General features: G+C 38.7%; 2 protein-coding genes and 2 pseudogenes across 2 annotated transcripts in view; 1 reads left to right on the top strand and 3 right to left on the bottom strand.

The window, feature by feature from the left end:
• Positions 1 to 4,359, top strand: part of LOC132180283 (agamous-like MADS-box protein AGL11) — a 10,656-nt gene extending 6,297 nt beyond the window's left edge. The window contains exons 5-7 of the mRNA XM_059593045.1: positions 3,604 to 3,645; positions 3,763 to 3,804; positions 4,198 to 4,359. Coding sequence (XP_059449028.1) covers positions 3,604 to 3,645; positions 3,763 to 3,804; positions 4,198 to 4,359 — 246 coding nt within the window. The remainder of the gene's footprint in view (positions 1 to 3,603; positions 3,646 to 3,762; positions 3,805 to 4,197) is intronic.
• An 837-nt stretch (positions 4,360 to 5,196) lies between these two features.
• LOC132180244 (immune-associated nucleotide-binding protein 9-like) lies at positions 5,197 to 6,740 on the bottom strand (annotated as a pseudogene).
• Positions 6,741 to 8,471: 1,731 nt separating this feature from the next.
• LOC132183405 (immune-associated nucleotide-binding protein 9-like) lies at positions 8,472 to 19,619 on the bottom strand (annotated as a pseudogene).
• A 1,892-nt stretch (positions 19,620 to 21,511) lies between these two features.
• Positions 21,512 to 26,235, bottom strand: LOC132182746 (immune-associated nucleotide-binding protein 9). Its single transcript, XM_059596078.1, has 6 exons — positions 26,103 to 26,235; positions 24,486 to 24,735; positions 24,095 to 24,372; positions 23,268 to 23,432; positions 23,054 to 23,188; positions 21,512 to 21,933 (listed from the first exon to the last, which is right to left on the bottom strand). The coding sequence occupies exons 2-6, from the start codon at positions 24,715 to 24,717 to the stop codon at positions 21,733 to 21,735; spliced, it is 1,011 nt and encodes a 336-aa protein (XP_059452061.1). The 5' UTR covers positions 24,718 to 24,735; positions 26,103 to 26,235; the 3' UTR covers positions 21,512 to 21,732.

Below are 26,235 nucleotides of genomic sequence, written 5' to 3'. Positions count from 1 at the left end.
ATTGAAATAAGAGGTGAATTACGAAAGCAACATTCTAACTCGGGACTTTTTGTCTAATATCATGTTGAACTTTCACTTATCTCAAAATTAAACTTTAAGTTGATAGAAAATTATGAATTTAATTATTTAATTAATATTCTACTAGCTAGATCGTATAACTAAAGATCATTTGATTGAACTAGACGACCTTATATCACTCCATCTTGAGACCCTGAGGGCAAACCCCAAGCAGTACTTTTGATTGAGAAAGCACCATTGAAAGACTGTCCATAAGACTACCTTCTACTCTAATTTTGTCATTGATGAGGTTTCTAAGACTTAACATCCTACCCCAAGCCCATGAATAATCTTCAGCTCCTTTCAACTCCTAAAAGTTTCATTGTCTTGTTAAATAATATGTAGTGTTTGTCTCACATAAGTTATGTATGTATATGTCTGTATTATAGCTAGGCCTGTATATATAGGCCCCTTATGTACTGTATTCAGTGTAATTCAATATACAACCTTATTCATCATCTCTTTCATCTCTCAACTCTCCCATCATTTATTTTACCAAGTCATCTTCTACCTTTTTGTACCTCCAAAAGAAAAAGTAAGTGAAGACGGCCTAAGAGTACTTAACCGAAGCTTTGATACCTAATGACACAAGTTGAATAAGAGGAAGGAAAAAGGATAGAACAATAATCCATAACAAAGAGAAAGAGAAGGAAGAGGGGATATACTCTAACAAACTTTTATTATCAAAGAAAACAATAATAATGAGGTGAATGTTCTGAGCAATCTTTGGAAAATAAAGTTCAGGGACTTAATTATGTGACATGACGCTAAATATTTACTTCCATCTTTGGAAAGAAAGAAAAGAAAAGGCAAATAGAAAAAAAAAAAAAAAATGTACAAAGAAAATGAAGTATATATCAATATATGCTTATGAATTTTCATTTGCTTGTGGCATATATGCAGCATAAAAACTACTATAGAGAGGTACAAGAAGGCATGCTCGGACGGTTCAGGTACAAGCTCTATGGCTGAAATAAATGCTGAGGTATGCTATTTCTCCTTTTTTTTTCCTTTCCTGTATCTCTTCTATATATGAAGCCATTGCTATACCTTCATGATATGTCAAATTGATATTAAATATTCAGTTTTTGGATGCCTTTTGTAGCATCAGTACATACATATATATCAACAAGTATGTGTGAGATATATATACATGCAGTTCTAGTGAACAATTTTATCTTCTTGTTTGGCATGTTTATACAAAGCACAGAAGCTAACAAATGCTTCTTTCTTCCTGACTAATTTTTGTTATTGAATGAATGTAGTATTATCAACAAGAATCAGCGAAGCTGCGGCAACAAATACAAATTCTGCAGAATTCTAACAGGTGATCTCATTATTCTTTGCATGTTTTTATTGAAACAAGAGTTACAATAACTCAGAGAATTAAGGTGGTTTGACTGATGGCCTACATCCACACATCAAAGCATTTTCATGGCTACATTTTTTATTGATATTTTTTATTGTGTACAATACTCTTATTTATAGAGAAAGTATGAACGTTACAAATCTTTTCTATTTTTACATTAACAATAATAAAGTTAATTTATCATTTGTAACTCTTGTTTCTTAAGTTCTTGTAACTCTTAACTTTTGAGTTCTTTGTCTCTTGAGTTATTGTAACTCTTGTCTCAATAATTTCTACATGCAAATGGCAAAAGAATCATCAAAAACATTTATTAACTCTATGACATGAATTAAAAGGCTTTGAGAGAGGGACAATATACTGAGATATAAAAGTTGAGTAATTGAAGGTATACTTTTCTTCTTTAATTTGGTTGTAGGCACTTAATGGGTGATGCCTTGACTTCTCTGAGTATCAAGGATCTAAAGCAGCTGGAGAACAGGCTTGAACGAGGCATCGCCAGAATTAGGTCAAAGAAGGTAAAAAGTGATAGACATCCAAAGCAAAAGTAAAGAAAATGGTAACTTACGTGCATTTCACAACTAGCAGGAAGACTAGGTTCAATCAGATTGACAATATTTCACAACTTTTTCAACTGTTTGTGACAAAAAGCAAACTAGCTACCACCCAACATGCATCTAAACCTTTTATTTTTCTTTCAACATCCCTATATATTTTTATGGGGAATACATATTTGCAAGTTCATTTCTATACATACATACATGCATACGAACACATATGTTACTTTGTGATATATATATATATATATATATATATATATATATATATATATCTCAAAAAATTAAGTCTCACGATGTGTTGCATGAGTACTAAATTTCAGATTGATTTATTTCTTACTAAGTGAGACTAAACTAATATATAAGTGACTCTAAGCATGCAGATCATGTAACTAGCTAGCACTTCTCTAAGTCATGACAAAACAAGGAAATGCTAAGAAAAAAGGCTAGTTCAATTACAAATTAAGCTATTAATTAATGACAACAATTGGTGCAACCTATAATTCAAGGGAGAATGTGACTGGACATTTCATAAATTTCTTTGTTTGAAAAGAAGGATTTCTAAAAGCAAATTCACCATCAAAAGTAAGATATATACATACACATGCCCCAACTATAACTTATAACCTACCAAACACGATTAGTGTAGCCATGTGCCTTCACTGTAATAATTGGTAATCATGCATAAGCTTTTCTAGCAATGATGATTGCTGTGCAATGAACTATAATTACCGTAAATAACAAAAACTTCAACATTGAAGGGGACTCTCTTATAGTCATTACAGCACTTCAACGTCCAACCATCATTTAAGATTGGCATATTGAAAAAGTGATAGTAGAATCATTATCCCTTCTTCCTCCCTCTTCCAAGTGTGAGGCAAAGAAAATTAACAGAAATGCAAACTTCTGCGCCCATCATGTGGCTTATTGGGCCGCGGCAAGAGTTCACTCGGGCTGCATTCCCGCTTTCTTCCCTTCCTATCCTCCTCCTCCTGCTACTTGTAGTGGTTTAGAACCACCTTCTGTTTTCTTTCCCCTTGAGGGGCTGTAATGTTCTCTTCCTTTTAATGCAATATATGTTTGTTACATAATATATATATATATATATATATATATAATAAATAAAACACTAGTCTTTGTGTACCAACTGCATGTTAATCACATGGTTGATCTACCACAATTAATATTAATTTATGATGTTTTCTTTTGTTGAGATGTACGTATTGTATCTTTCAAAAATGAGAAATACAATTTCACTTTCTTCTAGCATACTCAGGTGACATGGCATGCTCAATCCACCCTTACATCAATCTTAATTAAAAATAGTACTTAAAAAAAAAAAAATAGTTGATTAAACATGCCACGTCAGTTGAGTATATATGCCGAGAGAGATCGAATGCAAAATAGCAATAATAGTATATGAAGACGCCCTGTCTTTCCTTAATTAAATGCGTAAAACTTAAATGTAAATGTGTATATATGTGGCAAGCTCAAGTTTTTCCTCTTTCTCCAAAACTCATGAAGGTTTGATACGGTTTTGTATAGAATTGCTAGCTTGTCTGATTTTGCTTTTTTCTCTCTTGTTATGTTGGCGATCTGATTCTATTACTTGTCACTCAACAGCATGAAATGTTGCTGACTGATATTGAGTGCTTGCAGAAAAGGGTAATTCCTATTTTCCTCTCTTTACTCATCTCTTTAGTACTCTATATATATATACATGCATGCAGCCCATCCGGATGAATTTTTTATAGGAATCATAATGTCCTAAATTTTCTGTAGGAGGTAGAATTGGAAGAAGAAAATGTTTGTCTGCGAGCAAAGGTATAATATTGTCCATGTAACTTTTCAGCCTACATTTTTCAAAATTCTAGCTGATTTGGTGCAATGCATGCTTAGGTTGGTCAAACCCTATTCAACATTAGATGAGTAAATGGTCTGTCTTACCCATTACAAGTTATCACGAACACCACATTGACTTCCATAATCCTTCTAAGGGGTCTTTGACATAACAACAACAATGAGGAAATAGAATTAACTTGTAAATTAAGGAGAGAATGGAAAGAAAGGAAAGGAAAAACATAGGCAAGAAGTTCTCGGACTTTGTTGTATTTTCACACACACAAACGTCACACTTTTTGCTGGCAATGCTACTTAATTAGACCACAATATTCATGCAAAAACATTTCAATTTATTAATTTCCTTCCACACTTCAGATAGCAGAAATTGAAAGGCTCCAGGAAACAAACTTGAATATTTCTGGACCAGAGCTGAATGCAATCCACGCATTATCACGAAATTTCTTCAGTCCAATCATGGTCGCGGGGGACACACCCTACTCCTCACAGCCTGACCAGAAGATACTTCGTCTTGGGTAAAGTTTTTACTTCCTTTTATTTAATTTTTTTTTTAATTAGCTTAACTAGACCATAGACTAATCAGTACCTACCAACTTATTTCTTATTACATTCAATAATATCAGTGGAAAACCATGTGAATATGCAGGTAAATTGTTGGAGGACAAAACTACGTGTGGTGTTTTAAAATCGTACCTAAATAAACATGCCATAGTCAGCTATGTCATTAATGTTATTTTGTACTGTGTTACATTGGGGTAGCGTCCATCAATTTGCTATAAGGTCATTTTGATTATTTGGCACTATTCTCTAGCTACCAGGATTTAATATATATGAATAGATATAAATTTGCTTTTCTTAAAGAGTGTGATATGAATCAGTATTTACTGTTAAGAAATTGTACTTGAAAAGCATCAAAGGGTTGTAATAATTAAGCAGAAGCCACAGAGTACCATACTCGGAGTGAAGGGCCCCAAAAGGCTCCTATCAGAGTCTTATATATTATCTTACATATCTAAAAGCTTACGTGACAGTCTTCCAATCTACCACATGTAAGAAACCGAAAGATGAAGGGTGATGAAATGAATTACTCGCCCCATCTTTGTCATTAATTGTGATTGAAACCCAGTTGAAAATCAAGTAAATAAAGAGATAAAACAGTACTAGCTAGACACTATTGTTTAATCATTTGTTTGAATTGACCAACAGTGCATAGCTAGAAGAGGTTCATGTCCATAAATATATATGATGTAATACAAAGCAGAAATTTTAAACCATTAAATGGAATTAATGCTTTATAAATTCCTCAAAATTACTCCAAAGATCGAACATTGTCTTCATATCGATCGTTTAACTACCTCATAAAATGGCACACTGATTACCACCGTTACGAACCTCCCCTTCTGCTTTTTCAAGTTTCTCTCTGAGACGACGAATTTCATCATTAGACTTCTTTTCATTTAAAAGAGCCAGCTTTTCAACCTTCAATCTTGCAGCTTTCTCTTCTGCCAATTGTTGTTCGAGCCTTTCAGTTAACTCTATGAGCTTCAACTCAATCTACATAACAAAAATTATCAGTTACTAGGATTAAGTAAAATCCAAATACACATGATTTCCATGACAAATATTATTTCCTTCCATGCTCATGCAGACATGCGGATAAAAAAATAAGAATAAATATAGAAATCTGTCGACAACGTACAATACGCAAACACAAAAGCAGGTGACAAATAAATGTGAAAAGCATAAAAATAATTAAAGATACCCTTTCTGTAATTCGTTTGAGCTGCTCCTCATACAAACGTTCCATCTGATCATTGAACTCCAATATTTGTTGATTAGAATGATCTTTCTTTGAATCAAAACGTTCTTGTTCACTGCGGAGTTTGATTTCCAGCTCCTGTCGATTGATTTAAGCTGATATATATCACGAGAATTTCATAGAAGGATAACGAAATTTAGAGAAATAAATAACAAAAACAATCACCTTCCATTCAGCAAATAATTCATCGGTATATGGTCGTCCACCATTCTGTGATATCACCATATCTACAAAGGAGATAAGCTTCTCAACTTGTTCAACCCTCTTGCTTTCATCCTTAGTTTTGTTATCGAAAAGCACAATTCGATTTTTACACAAGTCGATGATTTCCTACAATATTTTTCTTAGAATTGATTAGAAGAGATTAAAAATACCAACATGTTCAGCAAAACTAATATACGTATTTGAGCACAAAAAATCTATTTTTCTAACGCTAAAAGGAGTAAAGCAAAGTTATTAGCAACTCTATGAATAACCTTTAAAGGCTCTGGGCACCCTGCAGCACCCAAATAATCTTCAAATGTCGTCTCATCATTATCTTCAAATTCATCACCTCCGGTGAAGACTACAATAATGTAGTCCAGAATTCTGCTTCCAAATATTGTCTGCAAGCTACGAAATGCAACTACCTCTTCTTCTGAAAAGCGGGTCCTAACTGAAAAAACTACCAGAACTGCATGGATCCCGTCCTTGGCCATCTTAATACATCTTCCAATTTCTGTGACAATAAATTCTGATCCAGCAGAAGTATCGAACAGCCCTGAAATCACTCCAAACATGTCAACAAGAATGGAAATCAAACAAAAGCTTGGATAATAAGTAATAACATTATATAGAAATATACCAGGAGTGTCGATAACATTGATAATCTTCCCATCTCTCAATACAGTTCTCTGCAGTTCGCAATTTCCCGTGACACCAGAGGAACTTTTCTTCGAATTGAAAGCCTTCTTGTCTCCAAGAATGGTGTTCCCTTCGCACTTTTACCATTCCCAGTACGTCTAAATAAAACAAGTGTACGGACCACATTTGATGGAGAATTTATCAGCTCCCGATCATCGTCCATCGTACTTCCACCCATCATGAAAAATCACACGATCTGCAATATCACCAGCGAATATTTATATATAATTCTATTTGTAATTAATTTAATTTTAATTTTAATTTATGTATTAAAAGATATCACTTTCATCAACGGCTGCAATCTTCTCGGGATAAATGTGCCAGCGCCTTTTTCAATGGCTGCGATCTTTTTGGGATAAGAATGAAATAAATTAAGAAGATCAAAGGCCTCTGCCTCTTCAGCTTATGTTTTTTAATTTATAATGCTGTCGACTGTTGAGATTCTCGAGTGGGGTGCTTTGTCACACGCACAACTATTTTTTAAAAAAAAAAAATCAATGGCTGCGATCTTTTCTGGCAAAGATGACATAAATTAAGATCGAAGATGGACGGCCTTGGCCCCGTCTTTTCCTAACTAAATGCGCAAAATTAATCTACATTGTTATTTATATGATTTACAATTAGTTTTAGTATTATTAAAATGAACTCAAATATAGTCAAATTTCATTCACTAATTTAATAGATTATAATTACAGTCAAATTTCGTACACTAATTTAATAGATTACACTAGTGTGATACTTACTTAAATAGTGTACATGTGTTACAATTTTATTAGATATAATGTTTCACGCTATCTGAATCTATTAAGTCCATTGACGTCCCCAAGAGGTAGTTCAATCGGCTGGGACTACGCTTTATGAAGTGGAGGTCACTAGTTCGAATCCCCTTCCCCCTCTTATGCGGACATATCAAAAAAATAAAAATAAAAGTCCATTAACAGAATTTGCCTCAAGGATTAAATTGTTTTTTTGGTTTACTTCAAAAATAACTGAGTTCATTTTTATATTACATGAAGATTATTGCAAATTAGATAAACTACCTGGACTAATTTTACAATTTTTCCTAAACATAAATGTAAATGCGTATATACATATATGTTTGTATTTTACCTATTTCTCTAAAACTGAATTTTGAAACCAGTTTGTATGGAATGGCCAGCTTGCCTGATTTTAATTTTCCACTCTTTTTAGTCTAATTCCATCTCTTGCAGCCTTGCAATCTGATTCCTACTTTGCTCTCTCTTTGGTACAAAATATATCGCCCTATTTATGCAGGTAAATTGTTGGCTAGCAAATCTAAACGTGGTCCTAATGTAATACCTAAATAAAGATATATGTCGTTCTTAAGAGATAATTCAACCAACTGAAACCACGTCTCATAAAGCAAAAGTTACTAATTCAAACCTCATTTTCCATTTTTCTTCTTTTGTGCAAACACAGTAGTCGGAGGGAAGGGATCCAAAAGGAACAACCAGTACTATTGCTATAAATGATAGCCCATTTCTCAAAAACTATGTGACGTGGTCTCCCAATCTCCATGAAAAAGATGGAAGACCATGCCAAATAAACTTCGAAAAGATAAAGGTGACGAATGGAATTACTCGCTACATTACATCTTTGTCCTCAGTTGCAACAGAATCCCGCTCGAAAATAAAGTAAAAAAAGACATAAAATACTATCTTGTTTAGTCATTAATTGTCTAACGGACCAAACGTGCATAGCTTGGAGAGTTTCAGCATGCAAGGTTGAAAAGTCAATAGAACTTGTCTATATATTTAAAATTAGAGATAATTAACATTTGTCTGGAAAGCAATTTCCCTAGAAACTCCACTTAAACAGAAAAACAAAAGGGGAGGAGGGGGAAGGAAAAGATTATATGTACTCCACAGCACATTGTCTTCATATACCCTCATAAAATGGCACACTGATTCCCATTATGCCTACCAAGCTCCCCCGCTGTTTTAGATAGTTGCTCTCTAAGCTTACGGATTTCATCATTAGATTTCTCTTGATTTAAACGTGCTTGCTCTTTGGCCTTCAGTCTCACTGCTTTCTCCTCTGCCAACTGTTCTTCAAGCCTATTCATTGCCTCTTTGAACTTCAACTCAATCTACAAAACAATACATCATCAATAACTAGGATTAACTCAAGTAAAGCCCTTCTGCAGAATTTGTTGTGTTACTAACAAACAAACAATAGAAACACTCTAGCAGGAACAAGCTATGATGATACCAAATATATCCCAAAGCCCGAACCAAAAGGCCCACTTCGAAGGAAGGGCCTATGGCTTGCCCAAACAGTTGGGCTCTAAGACCCAAAGCCCAAAAAGTCCAAATACAGTCACTCGATTGTATCAGATCTACAATTGAATGTGTAGTATCTCAACAAGTTGCATTCAGAACCACGTGCCCCAATAATCAAGGATATGATCACTCATCTAACAACTCAATCTGGGAATTACAACCCAAATCATAGAATAACCAACTGAATATCTCCCAAAAGGAGTCCAAGTATCTAAAATCCTATCCACATGAATCACTAATGCTATCTCAAGGGATAATCTACGGTTTCAAACATTCCCACAAATCAAGGGAGTCAAGTGGGAGTTTCACTAGAATCCACCTACCTACAGCTTCTATAAAAGGAGGAGCCACCTATGGCATATATACGTACTACTCTTAATTTATTATTCTCAGTTATTATTATTATTATTCACTGCTTGTTATTTGTCACTCTTGTCATAATTAAATTCTCACTCAGGCATCGGAGGTGGCACTACCACCACACCCCCACACCTCGCGGTCTGTAACTATTGATCCTTTCTCTTTCTTAGTAGGCTCTTGAATCAAGTTGCTACCAAGGTTGATAATTGCCTCAACAGTTTGCGCCGTCTGTGGGAACGAGGATCATCTAACGATCCAAAGTTCAAACAGGACAAAAGTCACGAATGAAAGCCACAAGATCTCAAGGCCAAACCGAAAACACAGTCAACATGGCCAACGTTCCTCCTCTTCAGCCAGAAAATGTCATTCAACACTATGCTGACAACCACAAAACCAAGGAGTTAACCACCAAACCTATTGTTTTGGGCCCACACCTGCCAAACAGCAAGCGTCTAGGAACCTTAGAAGCACAAAATGAGCAAATAATGGGAACCTTGGAGCTCTTACTTCAGAGAAGCTACGAGAACCATACCCCAAAAGCACCGAGCGGACCTCCCAAACCGCCTCCAACCAACAAAGCTAGTTCCACGGGTAGCGCACGGATGGACGCTATCCAAGCTACGCTGGATAACATAACCCATCGCTTGATTGGCTCCCGCACCGCAAACCATGATTTCTTGGTGACAAATTTACCATTTACCAAGAAAATCATAGAAGCTAGTCTACCCGAGAAGTTCAAATTGCCACGCATGGATCGTTATGATGGAAGCCAAGATCCGACTGACCACCTAGAAACCTACAGAGCTCACATGACACTGCAAGCATCATCTAACGCCATCCTTTGCCGAGTGTTCCCTCTCACCCTCAAAGGAGCTGCTAAGCGCTGGTTTAGCAGTCTGCAACCTTAGTCAATAGGTACCTCTACTGAACTCGGTAAGAATTTCCTTTCTCATTTCATTGGAAACCGCCGGCGTTGTAAGCCGATGGCATATTTGCTAACCATCAAACAAGAAAGTGATGAGTCGTTGAAAAGCTATATGGTTCGATTCAACCGCGAAAAGCTCACGGTCGACGACCTAGATGAAAGAATCATTCATCCTGCTTTGAGGGGCGGCATATGGCCATACAGTCCCTTCATGGCCGATGTAAGCCGTGATCCCCCAAGGAACTTGGATGAGCTCATGGCGAGAGCTGGAAAATTCATCAACGGCGAAGAAACAGTACGAGCCTTCGCTAAACAACCAGAGAATAGTTTGCGGCCTTGTAAAGCAGACAATCGGTTCAAAACATATCCAGCACGCGTACCTCCTTCACGCTTCCAACACGGCCAACTACAACCTCCAACTACAACCTCCACCTCCAGTACCAGGTATGGCAACTAACTTGTTAATGCAAGTAAAGAATCACCCGGGAATGCACTTGCCAAACCCCATACGGTCGCCTCCAGAAGCCAGAAAAACAAACAAGTACTGTGAATATCATATAGACGTAAGACACGACACAGAAGACTGCTACCAGTTGAAGAGGCTGATTGATAAGCTGTTCCAGAACAGGAGAGAGTGGAACGAACATCCCAACATATGACAACCTCCAAATCTGAGGATGAACCCTCAAGAAGAACAACCTGCCCAGCCCGCTCCAAGAGGAGAGATCAGAACAATTTCTGGAGGATTCGCAAGAGGCGGCCCCACAAATGCCATGGGCGTACTCCCGAGGGCTTCGAGCAATGGAAGTGTACATTATGGACCGCCTTGCTAAAGCCTCGAGGCTTCACCAACCAGAGCAGACATCTGACATTACTTTCACTGCAGAAGATACACGTGAAGTGCAACACCTTCATGATGATCTGCTGGTAGTCACACTGGCTCTGGCCAACTTTACCATTCACCGGGTGTTAATAAACAATGGCAATTCCATAGACATACTGTACGCCCCAGCGTACGATCTGATGCAGTTTGTCAGGGAGAAACTTCGACCGGTAACTGCCCCCTGATTGGCTTTGCCGAGGACAAAGTCCACCCAGTGGGAACCATTGACCTTCCAGTCACAGTAGGAATGCCCCCATGCTAAACCACTGTTATGGTTTCATTTTTAGTAGTAAATTGTCCTTCGGCCTACAACGCTATCTTGGCAATTTTTGCTGCACGAGCGGATAAGGACGCTCTATCAAACGACATTTCTTCTAAAATGCTTTAAATCTGCCGTGAGACCATTGAATTTTCGAGCGACACTTGGCAAAGTTAGTTATCCTAATAATTGCGTGGACGCCTTAAAATCTAGGGTTATTCTTCTCTTTTTCTCATCACCACCAAACATCTTGCTTCTCTCTTTGTTCCAACCTTGTCTTTCTTTTTTCCTTCTGCCCCTTGTTTCGTGATGAAATTCAGTAGAGCTGCTCTCTGTTCTTGACTTAGATACTCAGATTTAGAGGTTTGCAGGGAGGTATACAAGTTCCCCGAAGGTGTCCAGATCTGTCTTCTTGCTGTCGGTGAAGGTGCTACCGATCAAGAAAATAGGGATGAAATCTATTTGTCACTCCAGATTCTGGAAGCAGGTTTCAAATTGCTGGTTCCCCAGCTGATTAGGGAGATACTGTATATACTAAACTTGGCTCCTTTCCAAGTCTCTCCCAATGGTTGGAGAGTTCTAATAAGGATGGCCATCCTCTGGCCGGAGTTACACAAGGACCAGGGACATTTGCAAATCACAGCGAGGGAGTTTCTTTATTTGTACAAGGCTTTCCCCGTCAACAACGAGCCGGATGACATCTAGAAGTTTCATGCCCGCAAGGCAGGGGTTGTATTCTAGCTTCCATATAGGATTTCTAAAATTAAGAACTGGAAGGAGAAATTCTTCTTCATTTCTCGGGGATTTGAGCTTTTTTAGAACGAACCTCATGACTTTCCACTAAGATCCAGTAGGGCCGAATTCCAGACGGGACTTTGGATATGTCGGTACTTTCCAAGTCTGTACTGATCCGTTTGCAGAGAGCCATTTATTGGGCCAAGGATGAAGTTAGGGTCTAAAATTTCTAGACTCATGGTGATTGGTTGATTCGGGCGGAGCACATGGAAATGACTATTGGGTATAAAGGCCTATCAAACTTAAGCGAGGTCCAAAAGAGGGCACAGGAACATAGGGCTAATAGCTTTCCTCACCGTTTCTTTGCTAGTACTCGCCCTTGCTGTCTACCTGACAGGACGATCCCAACTCGCCACTCTAGCTTCTTAAAGCCAAGAGCCCGTTTCATGATCGTGATCCCTGAAGAAGATGTGAAAGCTGCTGAAGAGGGAGGCCCTACTGGTAAGGAGGCGCGACCTGTTGCTGAGGAGGCGGGCCTTGCTGCTGGATTTGATGAAGCAAGGGTTGAACAATCTGGCAGTCCTACTTCTATTGGGTCTACAACCCCAGGTAGTCAACAGGGGGTGGCTGCAGATCATATTTCTTCTAGGAAACGTTCATTCGCTAGGCTCACCAAGCGGAGATGCCTACATAGGGATTTTGGGAGTCCAGTGAATGCTATCCCTGTCCTTTCAACTGCTACTGGTGGTGACAGCATCTCAACCGGGAGGTCTGTTAACGCCTCTACTGGCGAACCAATGGGTTCGCCTTATGTTGATGGATTAGAGTGCTTTACTGCTTGTGAACCAGAGGTTTCGCCCTCAGTTAATGTATCAGGGGGTTCATTTGGTGGCGGACCAGAGGGTCCGACTTTTGCCACGGAAGGTCCATCTACTTCGTTCCATCTCGGTCTGCCTCCAACAGAAGCTGGAACTGAAGAGGCAGTTTGGATGATGCCTTTGGCCATACAGCGACCGGGCTAACCCGTGGTGCATCTTGTTTTTTCATCATCATCTTCTTCATCAGGCAGCCAAATTGGTTCGTTTGGTGTTGGCAAAGAAGTTCGACGCCCACCCGTTATAGATATTTTGTCCTCTGAAGGCAAAGAGCCCTCGGATGAACGGGGTAATTTCGTTGACTATGAGCTCGATGGTAGACCTGCTGAGGTAGTTGCAGAAGAGGTACAATCCTTTTTGGCTCTGAGGGCAGCCCCCGAAGATGATCAGCTTACCGAGGCTACCCTAGGGGGGGCGCAGCCCTCGTCCACTTCGTGCATTGCATCTGACGATAAGGAGTTTGTTGGGACGGTAATGGAGGAAGCTCAGTCCCAACATGAGGGGGATCCCACAGTTGTGAGGAATACTGTTATTGTTATTCAGTCCGTTCACACAGAAGTCTTGGGGTCTTTTGAAGATGACGACACATCCATGTCAACTCTAAAAACGCTTTTGGTAGGTGTGGAGGAAGCTCCAGTCTTCTCTGGAGGCCTTTCAGAAGTTGCTGCTGCTGTCGCTCCCCAAGTGTTTGAGGGTTTGCCTCACCTTGGGGTGAATTCTGAGGCTGAAGGTCCACTTGGAGCTTTGGTTCATTTGCTGGGGCCAGCGTCATCCTCTATTCAGGTGGACCCCCTGTCCCTTCAAGTTTGTTTTTCTTTGGCACAGGCCGCTTTGGATGCTATGGCCATGTGTTAAGAAATGGCTGCGAGGCACCGAGCCCCTAACGTGGCTAGCACTTCTTAGCAGCCCACTGTGTCGGAGCTAGAGTTGAGATTACAGGCCGCTTTGAGGGAGAATTTCCAACTTTGTGACCAGAACCGTGAGCTGTCGTTGGAGCTAGAGAAGTAGTAGTCCGTGGAAGCTGTATGCACCGAGTGTATCCGCCTTTAGGGGGTTTGTAGTGAGGTTAAGGCCAAGTCTGTGGCTTGTCGTAATCAAGTGGTTGTCGCTGAGAATTCAGTGGCCTTTTATCGAAAGATAGTTCAGACAGCTGAGGAATTGGCTAGAAATGCCCAATCTGCGAGATATGCGTCCGAGGTTGCATTAAGGAAAGATGAGGCTGAAATTCGTAAAGCTCATGCCGCACAGAGGCATGCAAAATCCAAAGCTCATAATAAGGCTAATCGAGCCAGACAGAAAGACTCAGTGATCCAAAGGATTCGAGAAGACGCTACCGAAGATAGAGATGAATTTTTTCCTTGCTTATGCTTTCCACAAGGCCAAATCCTTGGTCCTAAACCCTAAACCCCCTGAAGGCGGATACACTCAGTGCATACAGCTTCCAGGGACTACTGCCTCTCTAGCTCTAACGACAGCTCACGGTTCTGGTCATAAAGTTGGGAATTCTCCCTCAAAGCGGCCTCCAATCTCAACTCCAACTCCGACACAGTGGCTGCTCAAAAGTGCTAGCCATGTCAAGGGCCCAATGTCTCGCAGCCATTCCATAACACATGGCCATAGTATCCAAAGCGGCATGTGCTAAAGAAGAACAAATTTGAAGGGACGCGGGGTCCCCCTGAATAGAGGATGACGTTGGCCCCAGCAAACGAACCAAGGCTCCAAGTGGACCTTCAGCCTCAGAATTCACCCCAAGGTGAGGCAAACCCTCAAACACTTGGGGAGCGGCAGCAGCAACAGCTTCTGAAAGGCCTCCAGAGAAGACCAGAGACTGCTTCACACCTCCCGAAGGAGCTTTTAGAGTTGACATGGCTGTGTCGCCATCTTCAAAAGACCCCAAGACTTCCGTGTGAACGAACTTCGTAACAATAACAGTATTCCCCACACCTGGGGGATCCCCCTCAAGTTGGGACTGAGCTTCCTCCATTACCGTCCCAACAAAGTCCTCATCCTCAGAGGCAATGCACGGAATGGACGAGAGTTGCGTTCCCTCCAGAGAAGCCTCGGCAAGCTGGTTATCTTCGGGGGCCGCCCTCAAAGCCAAAAAGGATTGTACCTCTTCTGCAATTACCTCAGCAGTTCCACCATAGGGCTCACAATCAACGAAAGTACCCCGTTAATCAAAAGGGCTCTTTACCTTCAAAGGACGAAATATTTATAACGGGTGGGCAACGAACTTCGTCACCCACACCAAACGAACCAATTTGGCTGCCATCTGATGAAAAAACAAGACGCACCATGAGTTGGCCCAGTCGCTATATGGCCAAAGGCATCATCCAAACTGCCGCTTCAGTTCCAGCTTCTGTTGGAGGCGGACCAGGATGGAATGAAGTAGATGGACCTCCCGCAGTAGAAGGCGGACACTCTAGTCCACCACCAAATGAACCCCCTAATACATTAACTGAAGGCGATACCTCTGGCTCGCAAGCAACAAAGCCCTCTAATCCACCAACAGAAGGCGAACCCGCTGGTTCGCCAGCAGGGGCATTAACAGACCTCCCAGCCGAGACGCTATCACCACCAATAGCAGATGAAAGGACAAGGATAGCATTCACTGGACTCCCAAAATCCTTATATAGGCGTCTCCACTTGGTGGGCCTAGCGAATGAACGTTTCCTAAAAGAAATATGATCTGCAGCCACCCCCTGTTGACTACTTGGGGCTGTAAACCCAATAGAAGTAGGACTGCCAGATTGTTCAACCCTTGCTTCATCAAACCCAGCAACAAGGCGCGCCTCCTCATCAACAGGGCACGCCTCCTCGACAGCAGGACCTCCCTCTTCAGCAGCATTCACATCTTATTCAAGGATCACGATCATGAAACAGGCTTTTGGCCTGAAGAAGCCCGACCGACGACTTGGGATCGTCTTGTCAGCCAGACAGCCAAGGCGAGAACCAGCAAAGAAAAGGTGAGGAAAGCTGTTAGCCCTACGTTCCCGTGCCCTCTTTTGGACCTCGCTTAAGTTTGACAGGCCTATATACCCAAGAGACGTTTCCATGTGCTCCGCCCGAATCAACCAATCACCATGAGTCCAAAAATTTCGAACCCTAACTTAATCCTCGGCCCAATCAATGGCTCTTTGCAAACGGATCAATACAGACTTGGGAAGCACCGACATATCCAAAGCCCCGTATGGAATCCGGCCCCACTGGGATCGTAATGGAAAGTCATAAGGTTCATTCTCAAAAAACTCAAATCCCCGAGAAATGAAGAAGAATTTCTCCTTCCAGTTCTTAATTTTAGAAATCCTACATGGAAGCTCGAATACAGCCCTGCCTTTCGGGCATGAAACTTCCAGATATCATCCGCCAAATCATTGACGGGGAAAGGTTTGTACAAATAAAGAGACTCCCTCGCTGTGATTTGCAAACGTCCCTGGTCCTTGTTTAACTCCGACCAGAGGATGGCCATCCCTATTAGAACTCTCCAACCATTCGGAGAGACTTGGAAAGGAGCCAAGTTTAGTATATGCAGAATCTCCCTAATTACCTAGGAAACTAGCAATCTGAAACCGGCTTCCAGAATCTGGAGCGACAAATAGATTTCGTCCCCATTTTCTGGACCGGTAGCACCTTCCCCGACGGTGGGAAGACGGATCTAGACACCTTCGAGGAACTTGTATACCTCCCTGCAAACCTCTAAATCTGAGAATCTGAGTCGAGAACGGAGAGCAGCTCCACTGATTTCCATCACGACACAAGAGACAGAAGGAAAAAAGAAGGACAAGGTTGGAACAAAGAGAGAAGCAATATGTTTGGCGGTGATGAGAAAAAGATGAGAACAACCCTAGATTTTAAGGTGTCCACGCAATTAATAGGATAACCAACTTTGCCAAGTGTCGCTCGGAAATTCAAGGGTCTCACGACAGATTTAAAGCGTTTTAGATGAAACATTATTTGATAGAGCGTCCTTATCCGCTTGTGCAGCAAAAATTGCCACATGTTTCCTAAGGATTCGAGCGACCCCCAAAGAAATTCAAGCAAGCGTCTCGAAGAAGACGATGGCAAGGAAGACGTATCCTCGCCTCATAAAGCGCCTCAACCCAAGCAAACCCTGGGATGACACGTGTCAACCACAGGCCTCAAAAAACGTGCACCATATCTCATCGCAAATGGTCACATCTCCCAAGAAAAGCGTGCCACACCTCAAAACGTGGCGTTCGAGGTTATTGGGAAAAAAGATGCCAAAATGAACATAGGAGATAAGATGGGCCATAAGTTTCGGGAGCCCAAGGAAAAATAGAAATCCATTTATTCCCATTAGGCCACTATACTGACTTAAGGGAATGGTGGGGTACTGTTGATACCAAATATATCCCAAAGCCTGAACCAAAAGGCCCACTTTGAAGGAAGGGTCTATGGCTTGCCCAGACAGTTGGGCTCAAAGACCCAAAGCCCAGAAAGTCCAAATTCAGTCACTCAATTGTATCAGATCTACAATTGAATGTGCAATTATCTCAACAAGTTGCATTCAGAACCACGTGCCCCAATAATCAAGGATATGATCACTCATCTAACAACTCAATATGGGAATTACAACCCAAATCATAGAATAACCAACTGAATATCTCACAAAAGGAGTCTAGGTACTCAAGGGATAATCTACAGTTTCAAACACTCCCACAAATCAAGGGAGTTAAGTGGGAGTTTCACTAGAATCCACCTACCTATAACCTCTATAAAAGGAGGAGCCGCCTATAGCATATGTACGTACTCTCTATTCTTACTTTTATTATTCTCAGTTATTATTATTATTATTCACTACTTGTTATTTGTCACTCTTGTCATAATCAAATTCTCACTCGGGCATCGGAGGTGGCACGACTGCCACACCCCCCACCTTGCGGTCTGTTACTACTGATCCTTTCTCTTTCTTAGCAGGCTCTTGAATCAAGTTGTTACAAATAACATGTACAATCAATCCCCTATATATATATATATATATATATATATATATATATATATATATATCATACACAAAGCAACCAAACAATCAAGGACAAATCAACTTATCTGAAAAGCTACCATCTCTGTAATTCGTTTGAGCTCTCCTTGAACTCTAGTAAGTATAATTTCCGCCTTCTGTCAATTGATTTAAGCTGATATATATCACGATATTTTCATAGAAGAATAACGAAATTCTGAGAAATAAATAACAAAAACAATCACCTTCCATTCAGCGAATAATTCATCAGTACATGGTAGTCCACCATTCTGTGCTACAACCACATTATACACAAAGCAACCAAACAATCAAGGACAAATCAACTTATCTGAAAAGCTACCATCTCTGTAATTCGTTTGAGCTCTCCTTGAACTCTAGTAAGTATAATTTCCGCCTTCTGTCAATTGATTTAAGCTGATATATATCACGATATTTTCATAGAAGAATAACGAAATTCTGAGAAATAAATAACAAAAACAATCACCTTCCATTCAGCGAATAATTCATCAGTATATGGTAGTCCACCATTCTGTGCTACAACCACATTTACAAGGGAGAGAAGCTTCTCAACTTGTTCAACCCTGTTGCCTTCATCAATAGTTTTGTTATCGAAAAGCACAAACCGATTTTTACACATGACAAGGAGTTCCTATTACATTGAAATTAAAATTGATTAGAAGATCAATATATGCAAGCCTTCTCATTCAAGATGGTAAATAGTCAAGCAGAAGAGATTGAAAACACCAAGATGTTCAGCTAAACAACCATACAATTTAATGGAAGTAATATTAATCCATAAAAAATTCCACTTAATTATAATAAGCCTAAACCCTCTAGAGTAAGCAATTTAAAGAATCAAAACTCAACAAACAAGAAAGCCAGAAGTAATGACAGAGTGAACCAAAAGCTAATCTGCCTGTTTGGGATTACGATTAAAAGAGCTTAAAAATGGTAAAAAAAAAACTCCAGAAAGCTCTTCTTCTTTTTTTACTTTTTTTTCCGATAAGAAAGCTTAAACCTGCGTTCTCTATTTCACAATGCAATATATCAACCAGACTCTTAACAAGTTATATGCAGCTTTATGAGTAACCTTTAGCGGATGTGCAGGGCCCCCACTACCCAAATAACCTTCAAATGTCGTCTCCTCGTTATCTTCAAAGTCATCCCCTCCGGTGAAGACTACAATAATGTAGTCAAGAATTCTGCTTCCAAATATTGCCTGCAAACTACGAACTACAGCTACCTCTTCTTCTATAAAGCGGTTCCTGGCTGAAAAAACTACAAGAACTGCATGCACCCAGTCCCTGGTCATCTTAATACATCTACCAATTTCGGTGGCAATAAATTCTGATCCAGCAGAAGTATCAAACAGCCCTGCAATCACCCCATTATTACATTTCAACAAGCTTGGTTAACAAAATAGTTCTTGAATACAGCCAAAACATATATACAACATTTAGTAATAATAGAAATATACCAGGGGTGTCAATGACATTAATAATCTGTCCATCACTCAGTACAGTTCTCTGCAGTTCGCAATTTTCCGTAACACCAGAGGAACTTTTCTTCGAATTGAAGGCCTTCTTGTCTCCAAGAATGGTGTTCCCTGTTGCACTTTTTCCATTCCCAGTACGTCCAAATAAAACAAGTGTACGGACCAGATTTGATGGAGAATTTGGAAGCTCCCAATCATCAACCAACATACTTCCACCCATCATGTAAAATCAGACGACCTGCAATATCGCCAGTGAATATTTATGTATAATTCTATTTCATCAACCTCTCCATGCATCCTGTGCGCGCCTTTTCTTAGGAAGATCAGACGGTTGTGATCTTCTGAGGATAAATGTGCCAGCGCCTTTTACAATGGCTGTGATCTTTTTGGTATAAAGATGAAATCAATTAAGAAGATCAAAGGCCTCTGCCTCTTCACCTTTCTCATCTTTAAGATGTTGTCGACTTTTGAGATTCTCGAGTGGGTGCTTTGTCACACGCACATCAACTATTTTTTAACAAACATCAATGACTGCGATCTTTTTCAGGGTAAAGATGAAATAAATTAAGAAGATCAATGGCCTTGGCCTGTCTTCTCGTAAAATTAGTTTTATATGGTTTACGATTAGATTTACGTAGTATTAAAATGAACTAAGAAATTTTTTAGATATGTCAAAAAAAAATAATTTACTACCTACGGTCAAATTTTGTTTCACTAGTGTAACACTTATTTAAATAGTACACGTTACCTCTTTCATAGAACATGTCTGTATTTTCCCTCTTTCTCCAAAACTGAAAGTTTGAAACAAAAAAAAAAAATGTTTGAAACCGATTTATATAGAATGGCTAGCTTGTATGATTTTGATTTTCGTCTCTTTTTAGTCTGATTTGAACACTTGTTCCCTCAAAAGCATGAAATATTGCTGATATATATATATATATATATATATATATATATATATATATATATATATATATATATATATATATATATAGAGAGAGAGAGAGAGAGATGCTATAGTGCAATAAAAATATCATTTTTTGCCTATAAAAGTCATAGGTAGCAAGAAGTCAGAGGCCCTATTCTTAGTTGTTGTGGCCCCACTTACTGATGGGGCCTGTGTCTTCTTGCCACTGCTATTTTTACATGATTGATGCTGCTTTCTTTATTTTCCTGGATTGAAAATGCTGTTTCTATCTCCACTATTGAAGCCACTGATTGATTTACTTTTCCTCAATTGATTCTGTTACTATTGAAGCCATTATTGCTGTTACTTTCACTATTGACTATTTGTCTACTAACACCACAGTGCTGCGAAGAATCTACTTTTACTATTAAATTTTATAAATGTAATTTTATTTCACCTATTGGAATTCGCCTATATAAAGACGAACTCCCTCCTTGTTGAAATAGAAGCTTTCAGCCAAACTCATTCTACTCCCTATTTTTGTATCCAGCTTTGATCTTAGTTCATTTCCTCGTATTCCTTCCAGTTTATTACTTCTGTAACTGTCCTCTTCAAAGATATTAATAAATTTGCAAAGATTAAATCTTCTTGTTATTACTTCGTTATCCGCTCCAATTTCGCGCCTACTCTTAAAATTTTCCTTCAATAATTTCCTGCTAAATTTTATTATTCCATTTTGCATAATGACAGGTGCTTATACCGCCTAATAATCCTACCCCCATATCCCTGCATAATATTTTCTGTTCTTATATATATATATATATATATATATATATTGTGTGTGCACTTCTGTTGAGTGTGATATGAATTGGTAGAACTCCAAGCGTATTTACTGTTGAGAATTGTGGTTAATTGGCCACTCGAGCCAGTAATCCCCTTGATCAACCTACCCAAATTTGCATAAGGGGTTTCAAGCATAAGCCATGCATAGACTACCCAATATAAAACCATGTTTATATATAAACATAAAACCATGTTGCATCGAGTAGTGCAGCTAGCGTATAGTACTCCATCTTTGTCCTTGGGTTGTGATCTCTTGAAAATAAAGTAGACAAAGAGATAAAAACACAACGAAACTATCTTGTTTAGCCATTTGTCTAATGGACCAAACGTGCATAGCGTGGAGAGGTTCAAACGCGCTAGGCTGAAAACTCAATATAACATATCTATAAATATATATATATATTGTAATCCTAAAGCATAAATTTTAAACATATACAATAGGGGATTAATTAATCTTTTGTCACACAATCTCGCAAGCAATTGCTCTAGAAACTCCACTCAAACAGAAAAATAAAAGGATGGGAGAGGGGGGGAGGAATAGTTTATCCGTACTCCAGAGCACATTGTCCTCATAACCTTTACCTCATAAAATGGCACACCGATTTTCACTGCGCCTACGAAGCTCCTCCTCTGCCTTTTCTAGATGCTCTCTGAGCTTACGGATTTCATCATTAGATTTTGCTTGATTTAAATGTGCTAGCTCTTCAGCCTTCAGTCTTGCAGCCTGCTCTTCAGCCAATTGTTGTTCGAGCCTAGTAGTTGTCTCTCTGAGCTTCGACTCAACCTAAAGAACAATGCATCATCATCAATAACTATGATTTATGCAAAGCAAGATCCAGACTTGTGGCATCAAATAAGTTGTGCACAGCATTTTGCTAAATGGTTTAGATCACCCACGTCAAATATATGGAGTTACAAATCTTTGAAAGATTTATAAAATGGCTTCAAATTTTCAAACAAACACTAAATTCTCAACAACAAAAAAAATGAAGAAAATAATACAAAACTCTATATGACGATTCCAAATCTTTCAACCGCTTTCACATAACAGGATGACCAAATACTGAGCATTAAATTTTACATGCTGCTTGAGTTGAAAGAGAATGCCATTTACTAAGCATTAATCCTAAGATTATCATCTCTAACCAAAAGCCACAGATATGGTAAAAGCCAAAATATATTTACTAATGCAACCCTACTTCACCAATTATCAACAAGTCCATGTTCTGCAGAGTTCCAAACATAAACACTCAAAATGCAATTTATTATTTGTGAAATCACTGAATTTGACACAAACATTCAAGCAACCATGTTATATTGGTTTACAACTGTCACCCTAAGACATTCTATAAGTAGGGTACAACTGATAGACACACAGATTAAATCAAGGTCCAGTTCAGCAGATAAAACCAAGTTTAAAAGGTGTATAAAACAACTAGCTAGCCAACATTTTAGTGTTTGGTTAGATGCAACAATATTGCTCAAGATGTATTTAAGGACAAAGGTCAACTATTGTTCAGGTGCAAGGCATAAAGAGAGAGGGCCTTAACAAAGTTACATGTTTTGGTGAATTCATCTTACGTCCTAGGTAGGCCAGAGACAAATTTATCTATTACTTTGTCATATACACCTCGTGTGTGCATATAAATTATGAATAAGAATCCATAAGGCAAAGTTACAGACATGTTACCTATTGAAATGTCGCTTAATAATTTATAGTTGATGAAATAGAACAACATCAGGTAAAACATGAAGAAGCAACTTATGTTAACTTGAGTGACTTCATGCTCATGGCTAACATGAAGATAAAGGAATAAAAATGAATATAGCAGTATGTCAAGTACGAGATGCAAACACAGAAGCAGGTGGCAAATATATGTAAAAAGGAGAAGCATTAAAGATACCATCTCCGTAATTCGTTGGAGCTGCTCCCCATATGAACGCTCTATCTGATCCTTGAACTCTGATATTTCTCGTTTAGAATAACCTTTCAGTGAATCAACTTGTTCTTGTTGATTGCGGAGTTTAATTGCCCCCTTCTGTCAAATGATTTAAGCTGTTATTGTGAGATTTTCAAAAAAGACCGACGAAATTTAGAGAAATAACAAAAACAATCACCTTCAATTCAGCAAATAATTCATCTGTATACGGTTGTCCACCATTATGTGCTATGACCATATTTACAAGGGAGAGAAGCTGCTGAACTTGTTCAACCCTCTTCCTTTCATCCTTGGTTTTGTTATCGAAAAGCACAACCCGATTTTTACACAAGACAAGGATTTCCTATATTGATATTAAAATTGATTAGAAGATCAATATATGCAAGCTTTCTCATTCAACATAGTAAATGGTCAAGCAGAAGAGACTGAAAATACTAAGATGTTCAGCTAAACAAATATATGCTAATTGTTACAAAGCTAGTTATGGTGAGGAAAAACGTGACAACCTCTAAGAAAATATTTTAGGCATGCTCTTAACAATTTCTATCAAGTCCATGCCATTAGTGATTTGCCCATAATTAGAAAAATCTAGCATTCATTTTCAGGATCCCATGAAATCACTCATCACTGGTTGACTGACAAGAATCTGGTAAGGCTATATGATGACATAGTATGACCTCTTTTTTTTTTTTAACCAATCCCACCTCCACCTCTCTGGTGTTTTTCACTTCTCCTTCTCAAAGAGCCTGGCACATGTATAGGCACATCAAGAGTCTTGTTCTTTTTCTAAAAAATTTCACTCAAAATTCAACATGCAAATTAATGGAAATAATCTTAATCCATAGAAAATTCCACTTCTAATAAGCTTGAACCCTCAAAAGTCAGAAATTTCAAGAATCAAAACTCATCAAGCAAGCCTTAAGTACTGACAACTTTATCAGATCATAGGCAGTGAACCAAAAGCTTAAGAAGTAGTGCAAAGTTATTTGCAGCTTTATGAGTAACCTTTAAAGGCTCTGGGCACTCACGACCCAAATAATCTTCCAATGTCTCATCATCATCTTCAAGTTCATCACCTCCGGTGAAGACTACAATCATGTAGTCAACAATTCTGCTTCCAAATAATGTCTGCAAGCTACGAAGTGCAGCTTCCTCTTCTTGTGAAAAGCGGGTCCTGACGGAGAAAACTACAAGAACTGCATGGATCCCATCCTTGGCCAAGTCAATACATTTAACAATTTCTTTGCCAACAAAGTCTGATCCAACAGAGAAATCAAACAGCCCTGCAATCAACTATACATTAGTCCTTCTGTACCCCAAACATAATCAACGAGCATGGAAAAGTAAAGCTTCGATAAGAATAGTTCTTAAATACAACTAAACCATATAATATTACCAGGAGTGTCAATGACATTGATAATCTGTCCATCTCTCAGTACAGTTCTCTGCAGTTCACAAGTGTCCGTAACACCAGAGGAACTTGCCTTAGACTTGAAGGACTTTTTTCCAAGAATGCTGTTCCCTGTTGCACTTTTTCCATTCCCAGTGCGTCCAACTAAAACTACCGTGCGGGCCCCATTTGATGGAGAAGTAAGCTCCCAATCATCATCTATCATACTTCCACCCATTATATAAAATCAGACTACCTGCATCACAAGTGAATATTTATATAATTCTCTCAATAATTTTTCTACTATGAGAAAAACACATGCGTACCATAAAGATATCACTTTCATCAACCCCTATGAGTTCAACAAGATAATAGAAAACTGTATATTTATATTATCGCATCTGTAAATAGTGGCTGTTAGTTCAACTATTCAAGGTTTGCAACTAAGAAGCTACTCAATATTTAACTCGATCAGAAGTTATAAGTCAAAGGGTAGAGAAACTCAAAGCCACTATTCTAGAACAACTTTGTAGCATCGTCAACCCATACTGATTTCAAAACAATGTTTATCGAAATTGTTATTGGATATTAACAGATAGCACAAAAGGGAGATTTTCTTACAGTAAACAAGGAGATATTAAAGATATCATATCAATCAGACCCTATGTTCAGCATGAAACTTTGAACTCAGCTACTCGACAAGTAGATAAAGGGGGTCAAGAAATACCAATCTTAAGAACCATTACGTTATGCACCTCCAATGCACAATAAAAATAAATCCTACCACTTGAATTCTTTTTTTGATAAATGAATCCCACCACTTGAATTCATACAATCAAAATTCATACGCTCAATTAAAGCATAGGACTTGATATCATTTTCCTTTTATTTTCCAGCAACCCTTTTCCTTCTTTTTTTAAGCTAATAATACAACATATATTTTCCTTAAACCTTACTATCCTCATAGTTTCTTCAATTTGCACTACGCCATATCATGTTACTGAAAATCCATTGCCAAAAACTTCATTAAAAGATTTGTAATCTCTCAGGTAATTTTCAAACAATAAAACTTATGATCATATCCCAGCCTCAGGCCTCAGGGTGCTAAGATTTTAATTATTCAGGTTCAGCCACATGAATCCAATGCAACTAATGATTAAACGCCAAGAAAAACTAAATAAGCAAATACAGACATAATAAATGTTAAGAACAATTTCAGAAAGTCACACCAGTAGGAATGAGGCGAATAAAGCATCCCTGGCTAAGCAAGTACATAATCAAACCCCAATTGACCATCAAAAAGAGCAACAAATATACCTAAAAATACTGTAATAATTAGCATTCAATATTTAGACGAACCATAATTAGCACTAAACATGATTTTTCGGTGATCAGTTCAATCTACGAAAATATAAGAAAGACCAAACAAATCAACCTACAGAACCAAAATCCCCTACTCACAAAATACAGAAGCCCTCTGTTTGGTTGCCGAGAAAACAAGGGAAAGGAACAACCAAAAACTTGAATAAATCCGCAAAATATGATATTGAAACTTGAACCAAATTTAGAATTTTCTTTTTCTACAAACTGAATATAAAATCTTAACCATGAAATTACACGTACTTGAGAGAATGATGAGCGAAAGGACTCCGGAGAGGGAGAGAGTGGTTGAAAGCGGGCTAAATCGTGAATATTGTTAGCTTACTTAAGGGGATTAACTCAGGCGACAGAAATTTCTTGGATGGGAAAGGGACAT

This window comes from Corylus avellana, chromosome ca5 (genome assembly GCF_901000735.1).
Source record: "Corylus avellana chromosome ca5, CavTom2PMs-1.0".
In the NCBI taxonomy this organism is placed as follows: Eukaryota; Viridiplantae; Streptophyta; class Magnoliopsida; order Fagales; family Betulaceae; genus Corylus; species Corylus avellana.
Note: the sequence above shows the minus strand (reverse complement) of the source record. Positions and strands in the feature narration are given on the sequence as shown.